The sequence below is a fragment of the Megalobrama amblycephala genome, linkage group LG14 (genome assembly GCF_018812025.1).
Source record: "Megalobrama amblycephala isolate DHTTF-2021 linkage group LG14, ASM1881202v1, whole genome shotgun sequence".
Classification (NCBI taxonomy): Eukaryota; Metazoa; Chordata; class Actinopteri; order Cypriniformes; family Xenocyprididae; genus Megalobrama; species Megalobrama amblycephala.
Genome location: NC_063057.1, coordinates 19,055,767 through 19,069,863, shown reverse-complemented (window position 1 = coordinate 19,069,863; position 14,097 = coordinate 19,055,767). Strand labels below are relative to the sequence as shown.

Genomic DNA, 14,097 nt, shown 5'->3' with positions numbered 1-14,097 from the left:
AGTACGTAATTGCAATGTAACTACGGCACTGTAAAATAAAGTGTAACTGTAGTATGTATTAATGTTGTGAATTAGCTTTTTTTTTAATTTTATGTCAAGTTTTTATAATTTTGTTTTTGTCATTTTTATTTTTTTTAATATTTCTATTTATTTTTTATCAATTTATTTTAGTTTTAGTAATTTTAGTACTAGTATTGTTCCAAGAACAAGCAAAAAATAGGCAGTTATGTAATTTGTTTGTTTGGGCATGCTGAAAAGGGCCACGCTGATCCACTTGTTGCTGTGGAAGCTGGACTGTCTTATGATGTGTGCTATATGAGGATAAACCCTCTCTGATCAGTGTTTGTGTGTGTGTGTTTCCTCCCACAGATGGAAGAGAAGAACAGACAGTTACAGGAGCGGCTGGAGTTGGCAGAACAGAAGCTCCAGCAAACCATGAGAAAAGCTGAGACACTGCCTGAAGTCGAGGCTGAGCTAGCACAGAGGATAGCAGCTCTCACCAAGGTACACACACAGACACAAACACACACACATGCTGTGCATTTAATGCAAACCAGTGTTGTAAAATTATTTAACTAAAAACATTTTGAGTGCAGAGCAGGAACATCTGGGAACACTTATGAATTTTGTTCATTGTTTTTTAACTTATTAATTGAAGTGAACCATCAGAATGAACCATTGACGAATTAATCTCTTGAGAGAGCTAGCGTGACATCAAACTGCAGCCCATGTTGGGCTCAACTGTTCAGACTAGGGGGTCAAAGGGTGACCCCCGTTGAGGTGGTTTCTCCTACTGACCACTGCACATGAAGTGAGTGGCTCTCTTGGTTTGGTTGGTGCAAAAGCATTATATTGCACTTAGTGTAGCTTTATTATGTGCATTGATCAGCATATAAACTTCAGTATCATCAGTGTTCTTTTATTCTTTTTAAAAGTGTTATTTTAAATAATTATCTTGATGAAAAAATAGCATTAATATTTTTATTTAATTCTTTATAAATTATATTAGTTATATATTAACTTTATAAAAAAAGAACATTATTATTAGGTTAATTCTTTTTGAGAGCTGCTGAGTGGATTCCTAAACACTTCTGATTGGCCATTGTGTTCATGCGCTCATCAGATATGTCTGTGATTGGCTACAATGATCAACACTTCAAAAACATGTTGTAAATAGACATCAGTGACACTCTTCACAGAGCGCTTACACAGATACACACTCTTTCAAACTTAAACACTTCCGCGCGTTGATCATCGAAGCCGATCACAGACATATCCGATGAGTGCGTGAACACAACGGCCAATCAGAGGTGTTTACGAATCCACGCAACAGTGCTCAAAGCATCATTTTTAAAATTTCAGTAACGACTTGGTATCGAAGTCGGTACCTTTGCCAACAGTAATATGAACGGATAAATCATTTATAATACATGCTGCAGTATTCCATAAAAAATAACATTTGTCCATTTTGATTTCATGGTGACTTTAAAGTAAAAGTAAACAGATAGAAATGAAACTCCTGTTCATTATTTAAACCATCTGTAACAAACGGCTGTGAAAACATCTACTGATAGAAATGATTCATACGGCTCTCATTATTAAAGTTGTGTGATATTTCTCTGTATTGTGTGGTTTGGTAGTCTGATATGGAAGCTAAACTCCAGGACATGAACTGCAGTCTTAGGAAGGTGGGGCTGAAAGCCGCTCTCTCTCTCTCTCTTATTCACTTTGCTCTGTCTGGTTGTGGGTCTGTTCACTGCTGGTGTATTTCAGCTGCATGTGATGCTCAGCTGGGATTTTCTTCGCTTTAATGAGTTGCTGACGTACTTGGTTCTTTCTGTTCACCCACGAGAGAACAGAAGCTTAAGGAAATAAACACTCCTTCTCTTTACCTGTCTGATCAACCATATCTGTGGTGTTCGGTGTGACGGCACCTTATAAACCAAAGACACTCTTATAAATCTAGATTAAGATTCGAGCCAACATCACAGTCATGGGTCTTTTCTCTGCTGGTTTGGGATAATTTGTGGATTTACATTTTCTTATCTGACAATATACATTGTTTTTGTTTGTCGTTTAGGCGGAGGAGAGACACGGCAGTATCGAGGAGCGTATGAGACATTTAGAGGGACAGCTGGAGGAGAAGAACCAGGAACTGCTCAGGGTCAACATCACTTTATATCATTAAAGAATGCTTTTTTTTTTTTTGGAATTGCATACTTCCATACTATGCACTGTTTTTACAGTATGCTTTGTGCAGAATGTACATTTCCTTTTTATATGGAATATCTAAATTGCCAATGTTTGCCAAAATATGCAGTATAACATTGAGCATTCTGCGTGGAAAACAGTATCCCACAGTGCACTGCACTCTGCCTTGACCTTCTATTTACAGTATGATGAAGAAACTGGCAGCAAAATCAACTATGATTGTTGTCTCCTCCTAACGGATTATTTTATTGCACTGCCAAAAATACAACATTTTTACTTCCTATAGGGCAACACTTGCAAAATTAAAACCCTCAGAGAGCTGGTTTATCTGTTGTCTCATAAATGGTCAAAAAAGTGAAATTTCTTAACTTTTCATGACTGTGTCCTTCTGGTTGAAATATATTATATTACAAATACTTTTCTTTTTTTTTTTTGAATTTTGTTGTGAATTCAAAACATTCACTTAATGTATCAGCAAATTCACTTACTTTCACATATTGTATCATTTTGCAACCCTAATGCCCAGAATTGCAATTTTGCAATGTCTCTCCAAATTTTACCTTGATGCAAATTTTAGGAAGCTGATAGCTTGGGTCTCTGAGGGTTAAACATGCAATGTAGTGAGGTCATATGACAATATTTCAGCATGCCATTGCAGTATAGTATAGTACAGCATTTCATTCCGAACCAGAAACATTCTCTTTTTGAGAACCAAATCTTTCCATACAGTACATATAAACAGTATAAAAAAGTGAATGTGTATTGTGTTTCTTCAGGCTCGACAGAGAGAGAAGATGAATGAGGAACACAACAAGCGTCTGTCAGACACTGTGGACAGACTCTTGACCGAGTCCAACGAACGATTACAGCTCCATCTGAAAGAGAGAATGGCCGCTCTCGAGGAGAAGGTGGGAGACGATTCATCCGTCAGTGCCGACGACTTCCAGTCACATCAATCACTCATACTGTTTTCATTGCTTCTCTTTCAGAATGTACTAATACAAGACTCTGATAACTACAGGAAACAGTTAGAAGACTCCATTCAAGAAAAGGTCATTAGTTTTTATTTTCTGAAAACGAGCTTGGTGGAACAATTTTTAATGCAACGCTTTGCTATCCATTCTGAGTAAAATGAAACTTTAATGTGCTTTGCGGTTGTAGTCTCATCTCTCGGAGGAGATAGATAAACTGAGATCTGAACTGGATCAGTACCGGTTGAGGGCCGGATCCCTTACAGAGCCCACGCTGTCACGGTAAGGGAGAAAGCATGAAAAACTCACAACTATCCTTTTACAATAAACAATAGCTCAGTTCCAAAACCCAGCCATCTCGACTGAATATCATAGCGTCATAGGCGTGCGCTCGACACAGTCGGCAGCAATATATTAGCAGCAGAATTGCATGTGAGGATACATTGCTATGAATTAAATAAAAAAAATAGGAAAGAAATGCTGACCATAAATACATAATATATTATAAAACTGTGGATAAAAAATAGAAATGTAATTGAATATGTATTATTTGTATTATGCAAAAGTCGGGTTCTGGAAGTAAAAACCTACAGTTTTTTTCACCTACTGTGAGCTACGAAGTTCTTAATCGAAGGTATATGTGATCCTGGACCGCAAAACCAGTCATAAGGGTCAATTTTCTTTTAAATTGGGATTTATACATCACATGAAAGCTGAATAAATATGTTTTCCATTGATGTGTGGTTTGTTAGGATAGGACAATATTTGTCCGAGATACAACTATTTAAAAATCTGGAATCTGAGGGTGCTAAAAAATCTAAATATTGAGAAAATTGCCTTTAAAGTTGTTCAAATGAAGTCCTTTTTAATATATTTATGGTAGGAAATTTACAAAATATCTTCATGAAACATGATCTTTACTTAATATCCTAATGATTTTGACCCATACAATGTATTTTTGGCTATTGCTACAAATATACCTGTGCGACTTATGACTGGTTTTGTGGTCCAGGGTCACATATGCTTTTGTTGAAGCCATTGTTTCTTATTTGACTGTCATTTGCAGTGCCTCATGTAATTGTAGTTCTTTCCCTCCTTAAAGCTGTTAAGTAAACAGTTTTGTACTTTTGTCCGATTTTGAAATATTTTATGTTTTTGAATCAAAGTTTGTAATGTTTCACCTCGTAGCTGGTTGGTTTGGTTCATGGCCTGTAACTCTTTAACAAATAAAATACTTCCAGAACCAAGGCCACCGAAAAAGTGGGCAGGCACCATCGCGTTCTATTGGAGTATTGGCTGTTAGCTTAGCAACATTACTAACACCAAATTCTATTAGAATTAAGAGTCAATTTTCTCATATACTTCCCATAAGGATTTATGTGGCAAGTAGATGTATACTGTTCCAGATCAGTCACTTATTAAGTTCCAGTATTAGTTAAGTGATAGTACTTATGTAGACAGCAAAGCAGCTCACTAGGTTTTGGAAGAGAGCTCATGTTACCTTCTCTTTGCAGTGATATTAAATAAATTACTTATGTTCTTTGATTCCCCTGCATGATTTTATATTGTTCTTTCACTACAAATGGAATTTTAGCATTGAAAATGTATTCTAGATTCTAGATGTCTTGATGATGGATTGTGGTCTTGATTCCAGGTCCCATCTGGATGCATCCGGAGATCTGCGTTTCTCTCTGGGTTCTCTTGCCGAGACGCAGTCGGACCATTATCGCTCCACTAAGGTGATCCGCAGACCCAGAAGAGGGCGCGTGGGGTTACGTAGGGACGAACAGAAGGTAGGAGCTCTTAACGCAATTTCTTCTTGAGCTTTGTGCTGAGCATCACTTCTTCCTGCTTCTCTTTCATCTTCCTGCAGGCTAAGTCTCTGGGAGAGCAAGAATGGCGCTCTCAGCAACTTGGCATTCTGGGTGGCCACCCGTTTGAGAGCGACACAGAGATGTCGGATATTGACGATGACGACCGAGAGACCCTTTTCAGCTCTATGGATCTACTGTCTCCTGGAGGACATTCAGACGCTCAGACTCTGGCAATGATGCTGCAAGAACAACTGGATGCCATCAATAAAGAGATTCGGTCAGTCCGTTCTTTGTGACCACAGAACCTTTTTGTAGACTAGGCTTAAATCTTGTTGTCTTAATTGTCTACCCAGAGTTTGAGAAGATGCATTACTTTCAAATACATCTCTATAGCAATGAAAGATCATTATATTTCTTAAAAATATCACCTCAAAGGTCACCAAGGGAAAATGTACAAGGAGAACAGCATGGGGTCTTAAGACTGACCCTTGCTGCACACCTTCTTTAGCATTGTGAAGTTTGACAGCTGTTCATTTACACTACCAGAGGTAGGATCTAAACCACCTGTGCAAAAATTCCAACAAGATTTCCAAGCCTGTCTAAAAGAATGTTAATGATATCTCAAAGAGGATATCAAACATGTTGATGTTTTAAGTCAATTTTAGAACACACATTGTTTTTATTTGTTATGCGTCTCCTAGCAGCTATATACAGTACAGTCCAAAAGTTTGGAACCACTAAGATTTTTAATGTTTTTAAAAGAAGTTTCGTCTGCTCACCAAGGCTACATTTATTTAATTAAAAATACAGTAAAAACAGTAATATTGTGAAATATTATTACAATTTAAAATAACTGTTTTCTATTTGAATATATTTCACAAAGTAATTTATTCCTGTGATGGCAAAGCTGAATTTTCAGCATCATTACTCCAGTCTTCAGTGTCCCATGATCCTTCAGAAATCATTCTAATATGCTGATCTGCTGCTCAAGAAACATTTAATGTGTACAATTGTACAAAATATTTGTGTACAATATTTTTTTTTCAGGATTATTTGATGAATAGAAAGTTCAAAAGAACAGTGTTTATCTGAAATCTAATCTTTTGTAACATTATAAATGTCTTTACTGCCACTTTTGATTGATTTAATGCATCCTTGCTGAATAAAAGTATTCATTTCTTTAATTTCTTTTCAAAAAAATAAAAATAAAAATTCTTACTGACCCCAAACTTTTGAACGGTAGTGTATAATGCGACAGAAGCTTTGTATTTCAGATAAATGCTGTTCTTTTGAACTTTGTATTCATCAAGGAATCCTGAAAAAAAAAGTACACAACTGTTTTCAACATTGAAAATAATCATAAATGTTTATTGAGCAGCAGATCAGCATATTAGAATGATTTCTGAAGGATCATGTGACACTGAAGACTGGAGTAACGATGCTGAAAATTCAGCTTTGCATCACAGGAATAAATTACTTTGTCAAATATATTTAAATAGTACACAGTTATTTTAAATTGTAATAATATTTCACAATATTATTGTTTTTTACTGTATTTTTAATTAAATAAATGTAGCCTTGGTGAGCAGACGAAACTTCTTTTAAAAACATTAAAAATCTTAGTGGTTCCAAACTTTTGGACTGTACTGTATATGTTACTGCATAAGTTTGTTTTGTTCCGAGTGATTTGAAAGTCTGGTAATGTGTGATCCTCAGTCGTTTTATGATGCAGGTGTATGATGCCTAGAGTTTTAAATTAAGTTCAAGTTGTGTAGTGTATTCCAGACTTTGGTCTTTTTTTTCAAAATCTCATTTATGGCTATTTTCTCCTCCATTTATACTGGCACTTATAGATCATTCTTGTCACTCACTCATACTCCTGTAAATATCTACATCTGATTTTTGTTTATTTTAAGTGTTAATTTGCCATTTATTCAATGACTTTCATCCAAAGTGACTTGCACATCGAGTCAGTTTACATGCACGTTGTTAAGCCGATTATGCTTAATAAGCCGACAACGAACGTGGTCTTGTAAATGCGGTAACCCGTTTTCTTTTATCGGAGTAAGGTCATAAACGGCTTAAGCATAAACCGGTCGGAGCAGGTAGTTTTTTGCATCTTACCCTGATTTTGCGCGGCATGTAAACGCATTAACCTGCTTTCTGTCGGCTTATTGAAGTGCGCATGTGTGATGCTTGACAGAAACACATCCTTAGTGCAGATTTAAACGCATCCAGACAGAGCCAGCGTTTTGTCGGAAAGGAAGAAAGAAATATATCACAAAAGCAGACTCTTTCAAGACCCAGAACATTGTGGCTCAGTCAAAATACTTAATCTGTAACTGCAAGAGAGAATAATATATGAGCCGTAAGTTTCTTGCTGACATGTTGCAAGCTTTATTTAACATCACAACCGACATAACATATGGAAAACTCTGAGTCAGAAACACAAATGATCATTTTTGACGTCACTACAGGGAAATATCCCGATTTATTAATAAAGTCATGTAAACGCGGTTTACTTGACCGTAAACGGGGAAAACTGGTTATTTCAGTAAGCTGATATTCAGTTAGCTGATTGATTCCTGGGACAGGGACAAGTTCTTTGACTATTATCCCAGTAGCTTTTTTGAGAACATACAGTACAGGGAATTGAACTTGTCAACTGTGTCCTATAAGAATTTATCATTCACTCTTCCCTCCATAGCCTACATATAACCTTCAACAAGTCCTAGAATGAATTAAAAACAATAAAAGGTGTTGTAGAATGCCGAGTTGTGCCTTCAGGCGGTGATATGCTGCATTAAATATCAGCTAAAGCTCAGGATTTCTCTTGTAGGCTGTCCAGTAGTTATTGAACAAGAGAGGTTGAGTGAAAGGTAACAGCTGTTTCTGCGGTTCCTGATTTCCATCAATATCACACCACTATCACCCGTCTGGCATTGCTGTCCTGTCTGTCGATCTCCCTCACATATTGGTGACCATAAGGCCTGACTGGATGTGCACTTGCACCTAAGGTTGTATGACTCCAACTCAAGTACTAAATAAATAAACCAACACAGGCCTGTAGATTTCATTGAGATCTAATATGAATTTTGTCCAGTTCATTGGAAATGTGTGATTAATATTTAAAGAAGCCAGAACAGACGGCAATTCTTTCTTCAGCCTTTTTTATGGAACTTTAGTTGAATTTTATGTTTCAAAGGTCATTTTAAATTCGCTAAGAGCCGCTTGCTGCAGACAAGTTTGAATTTTTTAGATGGTTCTCTGTCCTGTTTTCCACATTTATTCATGGTCAGGAGCCCCCTTAATGTAAGTTTCATCAAGATACAAAAAAACACAGCCTCATATATAATGTACAATATAGTATGTGTGTCTAACTTTATTTGATTACCAGCGTACAACTGTACCATTAAACTGTGCTTCTAATGTGTGTAGGTTGTTTTGATTACCACAGGAAGAAATATTGTCTCCCTGCGCAGTGTTTATTTCTCTCCTCCCAGAAGTGGTCCACTTTTGATAAAGCACCAGCTTTGGTGTTTGTGCTTTTGGGCTAAAAGACACGAAACCATTGAATGTGTTTACAACTGACTGTAAACATGTTAAATGCTTGACAAATGGTGAAAGTTTAATTGTTTGCAGCCCGATCGATGGTTGCTTTACAAGATATTCAATAATCTAAGCTCATGAAAAACATCCACTACAAGAGCTGTCGAATGTTAGTGCAGTTTGTGATCTTTGAGTGTTGTGGGTTTGTGTCCTCAAGCGTTCAACGAAACCAACCACATCAGTTTTTGACCAGTAAAGCACAAGCCTTTTATTATTTCTGTCTCTCTCTGAGCTTATTGCATTTATTTTGTCATTTTTCTGTGTTCAAAGTACAAAGCTTTTCATTTAGCACTATCCATTGTAGTAAGGGATAATTAGATGTTTTATCTACAGTGTTTGTAGTTTTGTCGTCCAAAATTTTCACCCAGCAAGCTTAGCACTCCAGTAATGTCGTAAATCAAAATGCTAGTAGTTTATCATCAAATTATCCCTAACTCACTGTGGGCTTGGGCTAAACTCTTTTTCTCGTTTCTCCAGGCTGATCCAAGAAGAGAAGGAGTCGACAGAACTGAGGGCAGAGGAAATAGAGAACCGCGTGGCCAGCGTGAGCCTGGAGGGGTTGAACCTGGCGCGGGTGCACCATCCCGGAGCTTCCATCACTGCCTCGGCCACCGCATCCTCCCTCGCCTCCTCCTCACCTCCCAGCGGACACTCCACCCCCAAACTCACCCCGCGCAGCCCGGCCCGCGACATGGAGCGCATGGGGGTCATGACACTGGTATACAAGCTCAACCGTATCTCTGTCCTTCAGGGGTCATATCATGAGGATTTACAGTACATTTTCTTTGATATTTTTAGATATCAGCAGTGCTGACCGGAGATGGAAATGAAATTATGACTCTGTTTGGTTTGTTTCCCCCATGTTGGAAATGAATATGACCTGCTTAAGAATATTTGTTTAATTTAAGCTACATTACTTTAACATCTTTGGGGTGTTTTTTTTTTTTTTTTTCATGCATATTGTAGTGCTGGTTAATCCACAAATGAAACTGTATTATAGCTTTTCTAGTATTTTCTCTGCAGTTCTTTATCAACACGTTGAGTTGTTTTGAATGATTCATGACTATGGAGTCCATTAACAGGCAGTAACCTGTTAACATTTTTTGTTTTCTGTTCTGCAGCCCAGTGACTTGCGGAAACACAGGAGAAAGGTACTACTTAAAAGTCCCTTCACAAAAGAGCTCAGTGTATTTGCCATGATTATTTTCATAGGCATTATAGAGGATACCGGGGTTGGGCAAAAAATTTGAATTTAAAAATGAGTTCCATTTCAAATTCATGAGTTGGGACTGAAATGTATTGGCTGTAGTTCAAAAGGGTGTTGATTTGGAATGAATAAGTATAACAAAAAATAATTTATTCTTTTTTTATTTTTATAGGTTTATTTAGAGGTTTATTTAGAGGTTTAGAGGTTTATTCTTGCCTCACTGGCAAATTAACTTAATTTAAACTTGTCTGAAAACAAGTTTTATTATTCTACACCATTTTGCACCTTAAGCACATTTATATTGTTTTAAGGATGTTTAGATATTTGTGCTGGTTAATAAAACAATAATACTGAGAATTATAGCAGTAAATAAGTATTATAAATACAAACCCGATTCCAAAAAGTTGGGACACTGTACAAATTGTGAATAAAAAAGGAATGCAATAATTTACAAATCTCATAAACTTATATTTTATTCACAATAGAATATAGATAACATATCAAATGTTGAAAGTGAGACATTTTGAAATGTCATGCCAAATATTGGCTCATTTTGGATTTCATGAGAGCTACACATTCCAAAAAAGTTGTGACAGGTAGCAATAAGAGGCCGGAAAAGTTAAATGTACATATAAGGAACAGCTGGAGGACCAATTTGCAACTTATTAGGTCAATTGACAACATGATTGGGTATAAAAAGAGCCTCTCAGAGTGGCAGTGTCTCTCAGAAGTCAAGATGGGCAGAGGATCACCAATTCCCCCAATGCTGTGGCGAAAAATAGTGGAGCAATATCAGAAAGGAGTTTCTCAGAGAAAAAATGCAAAGAGTTTGAAGTTATCATCATCTGCAGTGCATAATATCATCCAAAGATTCAGAGAATCTGGAACAATCTCTGTGCATAAGGGTCAAGGCCGGAAAACCATACTAAAGATTCAGAGAATCTGGAACAATCTCTGTGCATAAGGGTCAAGGCCGGAAAACTATACTGGATGCCCGTGATCTTCGGGCCCTTAGACGGCACTGCCTCACATACAGGAATGCTACTGTAATGGAACTCACAACATGGGCTCAGGAATACTTCCAGAAAACATTGTCGGTGAACACAATCCACCTTGCCATTCACCGTTGCCGACTAAAACTCTATAGGTCAAAAAAGAAGCCATATCTAAACATGATCCAGAAGCGCAGACGTTTTCTCTGGGCCAAGGCTCATTTAAAATGGACTGTGACAAAGTGGAAAACTGTTCTGTGGTCAGACTAATCAAAATTTGAAGTTCTTTTTGGAAAACTGGGACGCCATTTCATCTGGACTAAAGAGGACAAGGACAACCCAAGTTGTTATCAGCGCTCAGTTCAGAAGCCTGCATCTCTGATGGTATGGGGTTGAATGAGTGTGTGTGGCATGGGCAGCTTACACATCTGGAAAGGCACCATCAATGCTGAAAGGTATATCCAAGTTCTAGAACAACATGCTCCCATCCAGACGTCGTCTCTTTCAGGGAAGACCTTGCATTTTCCAACATGACAATGCCAGACCACATACTGCATCAATTACAACATCATGGCTGCGTAGAAGAAGGATACGGGTACTGAAATGGCCAGCCTGCAGTCCAGATCTTTCACCCATAGAAAACATTTGGCGCATCATAAAGAGGAAGATGCGACAAAGAAGACCTAAGACAGTTGTGCAACTAGAAGCCTGTATTAGACAAGAATGGGACTACATTCCTATTCCTAAACTTGAGCAACTTGTCTCCTCAGTCCCCAGACGTTTGCAGACTGCTATAAAAAGAAGAGGGGATGCCACACAGTGGCAACCATGGCCTTGTCCCAACTTTTTTGAGATGTGTTGATGCCATGAAATTTAAAATCAACTTATTTTCCCTTAAAAAGATACATTTTCTCAGTTTAAACATTTGATATGTCATCTATGTTGTATTCTGAATAAAATATTGAAATTTGAAACTTCCACATCATTGCATTCTGTTTTTATTCACAATTTGTACAATGTCCCAACTTTTTTGGAATTGGGTTTGTAAATGTATAAATATAAGTAATCAATTATTAATAATTGTTTCTGGAATAACCTATGTGTTGTATGAAAATATCTTTATGAGTACTTTATAATGAAAAAAACAAAACAAACATATAAAACATCCTGTTTTCAATCCAGAACTCACCTTCATGTTGTTCCAATCCTGTATGACTTACTTTTTTCTGTGGAACAAAATAGAAGATATTTTGAAGAACATTGGGAGCCAAACAACATTGGAGCCCATTGATTTTCATTGAATTGAAATATGTTCATTCATATTCCACAGAAAAAAAAGTCATAGTTTTGGAACGACATGAGAGTGAGTAAATGACAAAATTTTAATTTTTGGATGAACTACATTAAGGAAGACATTGTTAAATCAGTTTGGAATGGTGTGCAATATTGAAAGACATCAGAGTTTTCTTTTTCTCACAGATCGCAGCAGTGGACGAGGACGGCCGAGAGGACAAGGCAACCATCAAATGCGAGACCTCGCCACCTCCCACACCTCGCCAAGTCCGCATGACCCACACGCTACCTGCTTCTTCGCACAATGACGCACGGTGAGAAGGCAAAAAGACGCCAGACAGTAGCTGGACACGTGCTGTGTACAAATATAACTCAACATTTTCTCACTGTTGATCTGTTTGTCTGTCTCCAGGCTGACGGCTACATTAGAGACGGAGGCCAGTGCTCTGAGCAGCGTAGCCAGCAGCCAGGACTCCCTCCACAAACAGCCGAAAAAGAAAGGCATCAAGTCATCCATCGGACGACTGTTTGGGAAGAAAGAAAAGGCCAGACTGGGGCAGCTGGGAAAAGATATTATGGGACCAGGTACGGACACAGTCAAGGTCAAAGTCAGGATAAGCTCTATGAGATGATATTGATATATCACAGAAAATACAGTCAATACTGATTTAATCTGATTTAAATAGTGGTCTAGAGTTGAATGCAAATATAATTATCACACTAACATTATCAGATGATGGGTTAATGGATCTTCTCCATCAGTAGGGAATGTATCCGATCCTGAGCTTATGGGTCAGGATATTGCAGTTGGAAAGCTGGGAACACAGGCAGAGAAAGATCGCAGGCTTAAAAAGAAGTAAGTATTTTATAAATCGCTCTCTGACAAATTCAAATTATACGCCCAACACAACCTTTTATGAAGGTAATTCATTCCTGGGCCCGAATCTTGTTAAACTAATTGAATATTACTGACACACCAGAACACCCTTCCTCACAAATACTGCCATGTTATGCTTCACACACCTCACTGTAAAAACCAATATTTGAACATAAGGCCAATCTGGATGCATTGTAGTGCCTTAGGCCAGGAATATACCTTACGCAAGTAAGCAAGCGCATTGCAAGCGTACAGTCCTGTTGTGCAGACTTTCCACCGCAGGAACTTTCCCCAGGAACTAGGGACTTTGGGGTGGTACTCGGTGTTTTTCGACCACAGGGACCAGGGTCTAAATGAATTTCCGGTTACAAATTTCCCCCTCAGAAAGTCCCTGCTCGCTAGGTAGTACTTTTTCAAAGTTCATGAACTTGGGACTTGGGCACTGAACATTCACGCAGCATTTTATTTCATCCACCATTTTAAAAGTCTGTTGCGGTGCTGGGAGCAAGAGTTGTTTGCTCATCAATGGAGTTTAAAAATTACAGCCGATGGACCGATGACGAGGTTCAGGCTTTATTAAGCTTATATGCGTAGGACGAAATCCCACGGGAACTGGAAAGTCGTGCAGGCCTACGTCACCGGACTAATCTTCACGGTACTGTAGACCGCAATGGAAACGCAGACAGCAGCAGGTCTGGGGGGAAAAAGTTTTTTACCCTTGTTCCGGGTCATTTCGGTGGAAACAAGGCTTTAGTGTGCGTTTTTGTGTCACTTTGGTGATAGCAAGCCTCAGTGCTCATGATAGAGTAATGCGATAAAATAACTCTTATTTAGGTAGCTAGCTACCTAATTTATTCGTTGACGAATATTAGAGTAGATTTTAGTCATAGTCATTCAAAACGCATTTTTATTTAGTCATCATCTCGTTTTCGTCCATGAAAAAATGTCGTTGACGAATAATGAACACTGCTTCAAACTGTTGAACTGTTGACGACACTTGTAGCAAAACACTGAAAGTTTTGTTGCATTTTTTTCGCAATGAATTATGTTCCGATTGATAAAACTGTTTCTAAAGTTAAACAAAAATGTATCGAAAATTAGCATTTCCATCACCTACCGTAAA

The 14,097-nt window shown here is 37.9% G+C and overlaps 2 protein-coding genes across 26 annotated transcripts in view; one reads left to right on the top strand and one right to left on the bottom strand.

Annotated features, from left to right (window-relative positions):
• The window catches only part of ppfia2 (PTPRF interacting protein alpha 2), a 269,017-nt gene that overhangs the window by 232,304 nt on the left and 22,616 nt on the right, over positions 1 to 14,097 (top strand). For 9 of the 18 annotated variants that reach the window (XM_048157029.1, XM_048157031.1, XM_048157037.1 and 6 more), the window contains 13 exons: positions 370 to 504; positions 1,641 to 1,688; positions 2,081 to 2,164; positions 2,988 to 3,119; positions 3,201 to 3,263; positions 3,373 to 3,464; positions 4,837 to 4,975; positions 5,056 to 5,273; positions 9,083 to 9,323; positions 9,727 to 9,756; positions 12,284 to 12,411; positions 12,510 to 12,682; positions 12,860 to 12,953. In XM_048157029.1, the coding sequence (XP_048012986.1) occupies positions 370 to 504; positions 1,641 to 1,688; positions 2,081 to 2,164; positions 2,988 to 3,119; positions 3,201 to 3,263; positions 3,373 to 3,464; positions 4,837 to 4,975; positions 5,056 to 5,273; positions 9,083 to 9,323; positions 9,727 to 9,756; positions 12,284 to 12,411; positions 12,510 to 12,682; positions 12,860 to 12,953 (1,577 nt within the window). The remainder of the gene's footprint in view (positions 1 to 369; positions 505 to 1,640; positions 1,689 to 2,080; positions 2,165 to 2,987; positions 3,120 to 3,200; positions 3,264 to 3,372; positions 3,465 to 4,836; positions 4,976 to 5,055; positions 5,274 to 9,082; positions 9,324 to 9,726; positions 9,757 to 12,283; positions 12,412 to 12,509; positions 12,683 to 12,859; positions 12,954 to 14,097) is intronic. The other 9 variants (XM_048157046.1, XM_048157034.1, XM_048157045.1 and 6 more) reach the window with 3 other exon arrangements.
• The window catches only part of acss3 (acyl-CoA synthetase short chain family member 3), a 162,349-nt gene continuing 161,001 nt past the window's right edge, over positions 12,750 to 14,097 (bottom strand). For all 8 annotated transcript variants that reach the window (XM_048157049.1, XM_048157053.1, XM_048157051.1 and 5 more), the window contains one exon: positions 12,750 to 12,912. In XM_048157049.1, coding sequence (XP_048013006.1) covers positions 12,884 to 12,912 — 29 coding nt within the window. In that variant the 3' untranslated portion in view covers positions 12,750 to 12,883. The remainder of the gene's footprint in view (positions 12,913 to 14,097) is intronic.